At 49.1% G+C, this 12,097-nt stretch overlaps 1 protein-coding gene across 2 annotated transcripts; it reads right to left on the reverse strand.

Annotated features, from left to right (window-relative positions):
• Positions 1–175: 175 nt before the first annotated feature.
• On the reverse strand, positions 176–10,764 carry TNFRSF14 (TNF receptor superfamily member 14). Of its 2 annotated transcripts, XM_063353602.1 has the most exons (11): positions 10,507–10,764; positions 10,203–10,308; positions 9,679–9,804; positions 8,937–9,092; positions 8,419–8,509; positions 7,755–7,906; positions 7,431–7,447; positions 4,208–6,842; positions 2,843–2,947; positions 2,147–2,255; positions 176–486 (listed from the first exon to the last, which is right to left on the reverse strand). In XM_063353602.1, the coding sequence occupies exons 1-8, from the start codon at positions 10,747–10,749 to the stop codon at positions 6,735–6,737; spliced, it is 999 nt and encodes a 332-aa protein (XP_063209672.1). In that variant the 5' UTR covers positions 10,750–10,764; the 3' UTR covers positions 176–486; positions 2,147–2,255; positions 2,843–2,947; positions 4,208–6,734. The 2 variants fall into 2 exon arrangements, with proteins under 2 accessions (XP_063209672.1, XP_063209671.1); XM_063353601.1 differs by having other exon boundaries at positions 176–2,255.
• Between the last annotated feature and the right edge of the window lie 1,333 nt (positions 10,765–12,097).

A 12,097-nucleotide genomic window follows, 5' to 3' on the forward strand; every position in this document is an offset into this window, starting at 1 on the left:
ATTACGAAGAGAACGACATTTAAACTACTACACTGTTCAGTAGTTCAACTTGTCTGTTAAGTCGCCACTAACGGTACCTCAGGATAAACTACAACTGGAATTGTTTAGGGACAGAAAAATTGGGGAGGCTACATCTTTTAGCAGCACGATATTAGAAAAAATAAGAGAATTTGAGGAGTAACTTTTTAATGTAAAATACAAGAGACAATATCTAAAGGGAAAAAATAGAAATAAATACAAACTATTGATTGCCAATATGAACATTGTCACAAATTCAAGGACAGAATCTGGCACAGCATCTCTTCCATATAACACACTCTCATATTTGCAGTGGCGCAGCTATCGCACGAGGCCGTTAATGCCAAAAGGCAAGTTCGCTGCAAACAGGGAGTAACAGAACAAAGACTGTCCTTGCGCCTCCATTTCTGCTTAACTACTTCACGCTCCTGGGTTTTGTTATCATCAGATGTAGGCCTCTTCGTTGCACTGTAAGAAATACAGAAGTAATTACGGCTGGGGAGCAGGGTCTACAGCTCGGTACGTTCCCAACATGCTGGAAAGGTCCCTTGCTCGCGAGACAGGTCAGAGTTAAGCACAAGAACAAACACGTGACATTACGGAAGAAGAGTCAACCGAAGTTGTGACCGGTAACGCAGTGCTAGTAACTGTTTTAGTTGGGCTAGAACAGCTAGAAATATACTACAAATATTGCAGTAATATTAACTCAGCATGTACTCTGCAGAGCTCAGAAATAGTCCGAGGTCAGATTTGCATATAATCCTTCTCTAAAAATACAAGTTATTGTTCTTTGTTACCGTATTCATAGCACGGTTCCGGCCTTGAGAATTGCATTATTTTATGCTTTGCGAGGGACTACGAAACTGCCTGATACTGGATTGCCTGGCAGCCACTGCTGCCGTGAGGGAACTCGGGCAAGTGACAACGGAATATATATGCCAAGCAGGGGAAACTGCACGCAGGCGTGCAGAGGTCAGGTGGAGGAGGTTCACATGGCTGACAATTTAATTACTCCGCTGAATCATTAAGCTCCAGAGATGTGCCATTAGAAGTTCTGGCATATGCAACTGCTAAAGGGATAATTAAAACGTGCCTGGGAGGTTTTATTCCAAGTTCTTATAACAGCACATGGAAGTTACTTTATTTTTTCATGTAAGTTTATTACGCCTCCCACCTGCGGAAGACTCTTTCCATCTGTCGCTCTGTGCCTGTGCCAGCGCAGCCCGAGTGCATAAGCTGCAGCCTCCCGTTACAGTCCCACCCGTGTCCTTCTGTTTCACCCCTGCTGCATCCACCTCCCCGCTCCGGGGACAGCCCCCTCCATCGCACTCCTGCCACCAGCCTCCAGCAGACAACAACAGAGTAAGAGCTGGGCTCGAAACAACTAGGAACTGGCACTCCCTATTGACCACCACGTCACTTTTCCATAATCATACGGCACAAGGGCCGCAGAAGAGGAGATGTGCTGCTACCATCAGTGAGAAACAATTCAAGCTGAGGACAGGGGCAGCAGCGGAGTTTCTCGGACCGTCACCTATCAGTACGTGAACATCTACAGGGAGAAATGCAGAGGACTTTGAAATGAAGGCTGTGGCTCGTTAAGCAGGGTCTGTTCCTGTGCACCGAGTTCACCACGTGGCATTCAGTTTCCATCTGACACCTGTGCCATCCGTAGGCTTCCCTTCCATCCCAGTTTAATGCAAGTGCCAATTCAAAGTTCAGAGCAGGGATGGTAACGCCTTTCCAGGAGGATCCAGGTCCTGACCAGGCTGAACTTCAAAAACCTTCCGTCTGCCAGGTAACGTTTTCCAGCACAGCCCGTTAGTATCGCGTGGCACAACCACTCATCCCACCGGCCAGCCGTGCTGCTGGGCTCTCTGGCATCTGACCATTATGTTGCATGTTCCTGGTGGCAGCAGCTACGTACTCGGGTTGTGAACAGCAACGGCAGTGACAGAACACAGCTTTACCAGCATTCTATCCTTGGGAGCCCGTTTTGGTGCTACAGGGACAATGTGCTGTGCTCCCAAGACACTGATTATCATTTATCCCACAATCAGGTGAAGTTTAAGCTGCAACTGGTTTCCCCACTTCAAATCAGGACAGCGATTTCAGCTACAAGCAATACCTGCTCCTACCCGAAGCTTCACACCTTCCTCAGCAGCTGTAGAGTTGCGATGACTTTTTAGTTCTTTTCAAAGGAGCAGAGCCCCGTACAAGATCGTCTTTTCCTCCACCTGCACAAGAAAATAATGTATTTGGTGTTAGGTAAGAACGAAACAGTTTGTCCCCAAAACAAGGTCTGTAATATTTTGTAAAGGAATTCTCAATAATCCATAACTTTCAGTACTGGAACAGGGTTTATGCACTCCGAGCAGCAGTGGGACGCGCACTCACAGCCTGCAGAGCTTTCAGACATGGTGCTCCCCACGCACGTCCGGCGCTGCCCAGACCCCCGCAGGCTGGCGGGCAGCAGCACTGACTCACACACACCGCGCTGCTCTTCCATTTCCAGCCGCTCCCAGGCTAAATGATGTATAACATGTTTATGTGGCTCAGCCAGAGGCTCTGGGGAACAGCCCCCTCTAACACCCCTCCAGCCCCCTCTAACAGCCCTCACCCCAACCACAACGAGCCCCTTCAGCAAGGACCATGGTAGTGGACAAATAACATGGAACTGGACAAACAACATGGAACTGGACAAAAATTAGAAGCTCGCGCAGAAAAGACTTTAGCCTAGTGGAAAATACTGTACCCAGAGGTGTTTTGCTGCTCCATTTTAGACTCACAGGCAATTAAGCATCAGAGAAGCTTTATTACATACTTCGGAAAACAAGGAAGATTCAGATTTCGTGTTTTCCAGAGGAAGAGGAACCGCAGCCTTTCCTTCTCCCATGCTGCCACCTGCCGACAAATCCGTCTCCAACTTCTAAAACAGACCAAAAGACACATTTAAACATGAGCAAGTTTTTTCAGACTCCATCAAACACATGCTTGCTGTAGACGTTAAACACACCGCTGCTATGGCAGGCACCCAAAAAATGCCTTTTTTTTTTTTTTCCCCGCGTGGGTAGATCGCCGATGCTGGTCTGACACTGCATCCCGTCGCTTTACCTGCCGGCGCAGAGCTCCCAGCTTACCTACAGCATCTTCTTCCAACTGCAACTGGAGTCCTAGCAACCAAGAGTTCCTGCCCAGGCCCCACTGCCTACCAGTTTCTTTTCCGGAGTCTTTCCAGGCTCTACCAGGACAAACTGGGTTTCTCAAGTCAGCAGGAAATAGAAGCCGAAATGTTCTCTGTGGAGTTGGCCCCAGAATTCTAATCCCACGTTACCTCTTCCTACACGTCTTGCCTCTCCAGCCTCAGCAGTGATGAAACAGCAAGGGTCCTGCGCTGGTTTAGATACGCATCTCCAGCTTCCCATCGTCTAGCAATTATGGGGCTGGAGGACAGGTATTTCTTTACGAAACACCTTTGGAGCAATTGCTGCCTGAACACTACAAGAAATCCTACCCCCAAACAACACCACCGAACAACAGTAATATTTAACTCCTCTCCCTTCTTAAGATCTTCATCTGCTTTCACAGCTGTTTTAATTAAAAGTTCATCTCAGTAAAAAATAACACTTAAGATCCAGCGTATGCCAATATAATACTTTAGAAACCACAGACTGTAAGACAAGCAGAGAGCCCACGGTCCAGCACAGCCCCTCGGCACACCTGCAGCACCTGTACAAGGTCCGCACGTGCCTAGCGCCTGTCCGCTGAGGTCTAGAACACGCTTTACAAACTCTAATTAACCCAAGGTGAGAATTAACAGATCTGGATCGTGCAGAGACGAAGAGCAGTGAAATCTTCAAAACTTGCACACCCCCCCGTATTGAGAACAATCTCCGCGCCTGCTGAAAAGCCAGCCCCCCTCTCAGGAATGTTACTGCCAGGTAATGAATTGCACAATTCACACTTTTGGAAGAAAAAAAAAAACGTACATGCCAGGCAGCGAGGTACTGAGTGAGACCTGCTACCTGTGAGCTTAAGGAAGTGCTGGGAGTTGCAAAGCCTGAAGTCTCTTCAAAGCCACACTGAAAGTGTCGGTGGTGCAGGTGCAAAAGCAGGAGCTCCCCCTGCCAGAGGAGCCCTTCAACAGTCAGATTAACTCCTGAGAAGATCAGAAAAAGCCAGAACTTACCCCACGGCTGCAGGTAGCACAGAGAAGGCTGAAGTTTCCTCGTCACTGTTCTCTGAACTCTCTCCGTTTGGGGGTTTGGTTTTATCTTGAAACCACTCAAGAAAGCTTTTTACTAAACGCTGGCAGTAACCCTTCGTACACAATTATAGCGGAGGAAGAAGCAGCGGTTAACAATCAGCAAATTCTAGTCAGCCGCATGCTGGAAAACATCAAACCCTGTGAAACATTAACGAGCTACTAATCTAGAGGAAAAAGGTCAGAAAAAAAAATAAATTGTGTTTACCCCACACGTGTAAGTCATATCAGACCAGCCACAAAACTGGCAAAACCAAAAAAACCAGTAATGCCTTTGCTGGGTGCCACTGATCTGTCCGAATGTTACAAACGCCTCACTGACTTGTCACACGTTTGACTGTCAAAAGCAGATTCTAAAAACACAATAAAGTCCGGGCTCCCTCTTTTTTTGTGCCTCTCAGCAGACACAGGAACCAACAAAGGCTCTATCTCTTTTAGTTTCAGAGACTTTTGGAACTTTAACGTTGGGATTGTAAATAGCATGGGCACCCTTTTTTATATAAAAATAGCTAGCAGCAAAAGAAATTGTAGAGTTTGTCCTTCTCCAATTATTGCAATGTAAAGGTTTTCATAAACATGCCTTTTATTAGGACCTTTAAAAAACCACTGAAAGTCACAACATTTCTGTTCTTATAAGTTTAACAGAAGGTTAAACTCCATGGACAGATCTGCACGTACACAGCAGAAATTTAAAAAGGAATTTTAAAGCATTCTCCGAAACCTTTGTGTTGCTTGCAGCTTGATTTTACAACAGAGATGTACTTTTATACAGCTACCTGTAGCCATTCTTACAAAACATAAAGTTGAGTTTCTGAAATGTCACCTTACTCTGCAAAAAAAATACAAAACTAATTCTGCTGAGCAGAATGACATACTTTAAAAAAAAAAATAAAATGAAGAGGTTGTCTGTCATATTTTCCCTAAGCAAAAAGACAACCCTTTCCCATTTTCCTCCGTTCCTCATAGTCCTGTGGGGAAGAGGCGTGCGAGTTTGCTGGTCAAAGCGCAGCAGTCTCCAGATCCATGGCCTGGGTGAACATGGATTCAGAGGGACCGCGTGAACGAAGGAAAAACACAGGCAACCGGTGTCCGTTCCTGTAAGCTGCTCTCCCGTCTCCCTCCCACTCCTCTGCTCTTCCTTAGGGTCATTCAGAATGGAAATGCACAGACACCTCCCGTGTCAGCCCCTCTCCAGTTCCAGTAACGGTTCCCTCTGCGCCCTGTGCAACACGACCAGAGGGAATCTCAGCACCTGCTCAGTCCATCCCCCCGGCACCTCCTCCCAGCCCTCCCCCTGCACCCATCGCGCGGTTTCTCCATGCCTCTCCCCGTCTTCTTCCGCATCTCATTTTATAAACAATTCTTCACCTCAGGCTTAGCCCATAAATAAAGCATTACTATCCTCACCAAATCCTTCCTCAAAAACCTAGGTCCACCGTGATGCTCTTTAAGAACAATGCTTTTCCTCAAGACAATGCCAACAGCCAAGCAACTTGGCAATTTCACTTCAGGTAACAGCAAAGTTCTTTTACAGAGAGAATGTGTTTTCATTAGTAAGAATTTTATTTCTTGACATCACAGTCACCTTAACTTTTTTGTGTTGTAACACATGAGTACAGGTTAGACCAGAGGTGACAAGCAAAAGACCATAATAGTGTGTAAGTCATTCATGAAAGGCTGAGAGAGCTGGGGGGGTTCAGCCTGGAGAAGAGAAGGCTCCGGGGAGACCTTCCAGCCCCTGCCAGTCCCTAAAGGGGCTCCAGGAAAGCTGGGGAGGGACTCTGGAGCAGGGAGGGGAGCCATGGGACGAGGGGGAACGGTTTTACACTGAAAGAGGGGAGATTTGGATGAGATCTGGGGAAGAAATTCTTGGCTGTGAGGGGGGTGAGCCCCTGGCCCAGGTTGCCCAGAGCAGCTGTGGCTGCCCCATCCCTGGAGGGGTTCAAGGCCAGGTTGGACGGGGCTTGGAGCAACCTGGGCTGGTGGGAGGTGTCCCTGCCCAGGGCAGGGGGTTGGAACTTGCTGATCTTTACTTCTAAAAAGGAAAAATTTGTACAAAATGCCTTTAGAAAATGTGTTATGTATTAGTTCTTTTAAAATGAAAAAAAGCTATTTTTTTCCACTAACAAACATATGTTGGAATAGTTGCATGCACACCAGGTGGTAACTGTCCCAGCTGGTAAGTAAGAAAGAAGCTCCTGGCATACCACACGAGCCACTGCTCCATAAAGCGGCAATGGAAAAGGAACGAGCTTTGCAACCCCTGACGATACCGACCAACGCCTTGATCAATCAGCTATTTCCAACTTCCGTGCTTCAGAAGATGCCACTTGGCTCTTTCCTTAGCTCCTTTGCAGATCCTCCTTTTCATTTTCAAGGTGTCTTTTCCTTTTTGTCTTTTTTTTTTTTTTTAAACAATCTCCATTGTCCACAATAGTTCAAACAAAAATGGCTATTCAGACCGGGTTTCCTCTGGCTCATCACCGGTTTCCTGCACAGGAACAGTTGTTTGGTCCCGACTGTCCGTGGTTAGTATCAAAGCCTGACCCTGCTGTCCACCCTTTAAAACATGTCAAAGGAAAACAGAGTATGAAGAGTCAGCTTTCATTAGCAAGTGCCTGCTATTTTCACTACTAACAGCTAGACTTTTGCTTCTTCCTTAAGAGCAAGGAAGGCAGGTCCCCTCTGAAATCAGCAGTGCAAATTACACCGTCCATTCAGCGTTCTTCCCATGAAACACATCACTGTCTGCACAGATCCCAGACCTTGCAAATCACTAACAGGAACTCCTAGGGGGTACCTAATACTGTAGGATGGAGAGAGAAATAAACTCAGTCACATAAGACAGACTCGTATTTTTTAGTAAGAGTCCGTCTCCTAAATCCCCTTAAATATTCAGTCTTACACAGTGTCAGGAGACAACAATGGCCTTGGGACTAGATCCAAAGCCTCCTAACAAGAATCACATAAAATGAGTTTATACTGCATAGTCTTGGGGATTCTAGAACTCACAGATGCTCCCAGTACCCACAAGCTGCTCCAGTACACACTGAGCCCATCAAACACATAGCACACACAAACACTAAACAAAAAACCTACTTCAGATTTCAACATATTGGGGCAGGGGGGCAAAAAAGCAGATACTCACCCCAGATTCCTGCACCGCTGCAAAGAAAAGGAAACAGTCCCGTCAAAATGCAGTAAGGTGAACTTTATACTAATGCATTTTTCTAATCATGTTGTCTTGTCTTTACACATACGTAGGAGTGGGTGGGCAGAGAGCCCGCACAGGCACACCCCCTAAGGCTTCGTTACAACAGATTAACTGTGGCACACCGAAACATAGGTGTTTCCCTGCAGATCACCTCTAACTGCCTTTTAAGGTTTCAGCTCCACATCTAGCGAAACGAAGACCACTCTTCAAAATACTATCACAAAACCACCCCTTTATACACGTGCTATTCGTACTTACGTGGCACACGGCTTTTCCTTCTCCTCCTTTGCCAGATGTACGCAAGGCTGGCTGTAGCAACTAGCAGGGCTACTACAAGAACAGGAACAACGAATACTGCAGCAGAGGGGGTATTCCTGCCCTCTCCTTGTACCAGCCCGTCCTCCTGACGTCTGATGTGAGAAAAGAAAGAACCGTGTTCTTAGAACCTGTCAGCAGACCTTGCAGTGCAACTGCTGTACTGTTTTTAAGATCACACCTCCACATCCAAGGGCTTTCTGACTTGGTGGGTAATCCAAGAAGGAGCTGGCTTTTTTAACTCTTTAATGCTTGTAAATGCAAACTGATTCTCCTCAGAAGCAAACTCTCACCTGTTCTACTATAGCTAAGGGATGCGTCGGCTGAAACCCAGGTACCCAGAGGAGTGCACTGCTCTTCATGGGTCCACATCCAGCTCCGTTAGAGCTGTCTGAGTCTCCCATGCAGTGACAAGCTAGGACAAGAGGCTGAAGGCTAAATCTGTCACGTTAATGAGTTTATAAAGAGAGAAGTTAAGCTGTTCCCAAGAACGGTGGGACACAGGAACAGGATTCCACACTCAGTGCCTTACTTCAAAGGCAGTAAAATGCAGACCCAAAGGTTAAAGAGACTAATCCCGTGCCCATAAAGAGCAAGAGCTGCTTACGTGGACTGTGATGTACAATTGTAAGGCATGTTGGCTGTTGAGAAGGTTCCAGGAGGACAGGCTTCACACACATTGTCAGTGGTTTTTGTACCTATAAGGGAGAAGACAAACGATTTCCACCTGCACCTGTGGCTAAGGAGAGCTTCAGTTCAGCATGGTCTTTGTAAATGACCAAGTGATCACTGCAGAGACCCTCCACCAACAGACAAAACTTCAAACACTTCTGTCTTTGCAGACAGGAAAAAAAAGCATTCTTGGCCACATCAGTTACCTCAGCACCTAGGACGTATTCGGACCCTGCAAGCCTTCAGCTGTGCGCTGCTGCTCTGACAGGCAGTCAGTGCGCTGGACCAGTATACACCACACCTCGTACGTGCTGCTGGCCCTACCCATTCACTCTGATCCTTCACTCATCTTTGCTGGATGACCTGACAGCCAGCCTCCTCAAAATCAAACTCGGAAGGCATTCCCCATAAGAAAGCTTTGGCTTTGGCGTTATTGATGCTATGTTGGCTTACCCTTTACTTTTACCATACTGTCAGGAAAGCAGACAGTGTAGTGCTGACAAAGTTCGCAGTCTTCAGTCCCAAAATAACTGCAGAAGTACCCAGGGGGACAGCCACACACAGTATTCTTCGTATAGGTACATGCTACTTCTGGCACTAGGTTGGCTCCTAAGAGAAATTTGCACACACAGCCACAGTATTTACAGGAGTACAATCAACACATACAAAAGCAAAACTGAACATTTAGCCTTGCCTCGATGCACTGGCGAAGAGCACCAGAACTAACAGGTTAGTGAAGATGACTCCTTTTTTGACGCGTGACAAGAGCCCAGCTCCTCACAGACACAGCGTCCTGGGTCATATTTAAGTCTGTCCTAAGTGACTCACACGGCAAAAGCAAAATATTCCCAACGCAGACGTTTTGAAAGGAGCTGCCCTGGCGGAGCTGTGCCGCTCCTGGTGGAGCTCTCCCAGGCAGCTCTTCAGACTCCAGGCTGCGATCTAAAGCAGCCTGTGAACGTTAAAGGAGAGGCTGCAGATCAAACCCCCAGTGGTGCCAGCTGAGGATCTGTGACAGTTTTTCCCTTCCATCACCCAGCAGACAGCATTCTGAGGGCTGCACCGTGACAGGAGCCTCTCTGCTCTTTGTATGCTAACCAATTCATCAAGCAAACGGAGCAAGAAAAATGGGGAGAAGGCACACACGAAAGGTACGAAAAATCCATTTAAACTGTTTCTTTAGCATCCTCCTTACCTTTATCACACAGTTTACAATCCATGCAGCGTTCTAAACCATTGGGATGATCTGTGTATGTATCCGCAACACACGGTATGCATGTCGTGCTGGAACTGGCAGTGCAATGCTTGTAAACCCGAAGTCCTAAAAACCAGAAACAACCCCCCTCAAAAGAAAGCTTACCTGGCCAGGGGCTGACACGGGCATCAAACCACCTGTAACTGCTATAAATAAACTACAAGGACCTCAGAAACATCCCAACAGCAGCGGCAGAGACAAGCCTAAAACAGAAACCAGATGCGAAGCGCAAGTCCTCGGCAACTGTGATATTACCAGCTACCACAGCAGAGAGACTGGCGATCCGCTCTGGAGGCTCCAAGGGAAGGGCCGGGGCCGTGCGCGGCTGTAAGCGGGGTGTAAGTTCGGCCCGGAGGAGGTCACCTTGGCCTGACGCCGACAGCCGCCGAGGCCCTGCCGGGGCACAGCGGCGGCCGTCGCCCGCTGCCGCGCCGAGGGAGGGCGAGCAGCCCGGGGTTACCTACCGGCACCACACATGGGGCAGCACTCGGCACCTACGGGGTACTCTCCCCGCCCACACTTCACACCCTCCGCACCGTCCAGCTGCGCGACCAGCACCATGGCAAAAATCTTTAGGCGAGACAAGAAGGGAATTCCACCTCACAGCCTGCTCGCCACAGGCTCGCCTCTCCACGGGGCCGCCGTCTCGCACAGGGGGGGTCTCCCGTGCGAGGAGCCAGCCCGCCCCCGCGGGGACCGGGGTTGAGGCCGCTCCCCGTCCCCTCCCGCCGCGGGGGAGGCCCGGCCTGCCCCCGGGCCCGCACTCACCAGGTTCATGGCCGGCCGGGCCGGGGCCGGGGCCCCCGCCGCTAAGGTGAAAGCGAAAGAACGGGGCGACGGGAAGCAGGAAGGAGGAGCGGGGCCGGACGAGCCGTTTAACCCCGTGTGCGGCCGCCGCGAAGAAGGGTCGAGAGGGGCCCCGGAACGGAGCGGGGGCTGGCGCGGCCGGGGCCTGAGCAGGGAGAGCCGGGCCCCGAGCAGGGAGAGCCGGGCCCCACGGTCAGCGAACATCCCAAAACCCGGCCGAGAGGCCACGTTTGTACCGCCCTTCCCGAAAACACGGTCAGAAATGCACACGAGTAACCAAAAAACGGTCCAAAACTGAAAAAAGCTGCCGCAGCTGCCCAACTGGTAAATTATGCGGCCTAAAAGCAAAGTGTCAACATCTGCCATTACAGTTGGTTCAAGCTCTTTCAGCACTTCTTGTTTATTTTCGGCGCTGGCGAGCTGGGCCGCTGAAGCAGTTAGGGGTCTGGATTTTAGTCAGCTTCAGCCTCCCGACAGACGCTGGAATTACCAAAAGCGGAGGCAGTATTTAAAAACCAGCTGTTGTCACGAATATTAAAGATGTTGCTGAAATGGGTCGCTGTTCCTCGAATACTGCAGGGAAGCCGTTTATGTAAATACCTATTTCCCCCTCTCTTTGAAGGAGTGGGAAAAAAAAAAGTGGTAATACTTTACTAATTTCTAAAACGAGTAGGCAGCATCTCTTGCAGCAGGACACAGCGCGAAGAGATGAGCTTTTTGTCAAGGCTTTGCCGGGTTCAGAACCGCAGCTAATCTCACGGAGCAGGCGAGCGCTTGCAAGAGGAGGGAGCTGCACATCTGCCCCTCCGCCCAGATGTCCACCAACTGAAAACAGCTCAACCAGAACACGTCAGGGATCGTATTTTCACTCCATATCTGTTAAAAAGTCCGTTACCTGCCTGCATAGCAAAGGCAGCTAGCTTAAGAGGCGTCAAACTTCGTTATTAGCGTTTCATAACTCTGCTGACACCTCAGCTTTTCAGGGCAAGCACACCCAGAATCCCCAGTCCATTTAACTGGCGCCAAACAGCAGCGCTGCGGGAAGACAAGGACTGTCTCCTTTCGCTCCCACTCCACCAGTCCCACCACACTACCAGTACACACAAAGCAAGCGGGAAGCGGGACACGGCTGAGGCTAGAATGGATTCTGGTGAGCAGGTGGAAGGGTCAGCTATAGCATCAGTTTCAATTCTCCATTCCCCAGCCTATTGCACTCTGCAGTTGCAAAGCACTTATGGCACCTGCAGTAACGGGAGGTGTTGGAGTGGGGCAGCAATATGGCTTTGCTGCGCAGCGTGTGTGTGCTGGCGTTCGGTGACAGCGAGGTGGGATGGCTTGCCAAAGGCCACGCAGTGAGTCAGACAGAGGCGATGCCAGCGCTGGCTCTGGAGATGCCAGGAATGGCCGGCTTTGGCACGCACGTGGCACGCAGACCGTGTGTGACCAACAGTCTGGGACGTGAAGCACAAGCCCTGTCTCTAACTTGGGTTGATGGTGCACCGTGCATGTAGTTTGCTCAACCTTTCCTCTGATTTTCAGGCGACTGTGCTAA

This window comes from Chroicocephalus ridibundus, chromosome 16 (genome assembly GCF_963924245.1).
Source record: "Chroicocephalus ridibundus chromosome 16, bChrRid1.1, whole genome shotgun sequence".
Taxonomy (NCBI): Eukaryota; Metazoa; Chordata; class Aves; order Charadriiformes; family Laridae; genus Chroicocephalus; species Chroicocephalus ridibundus.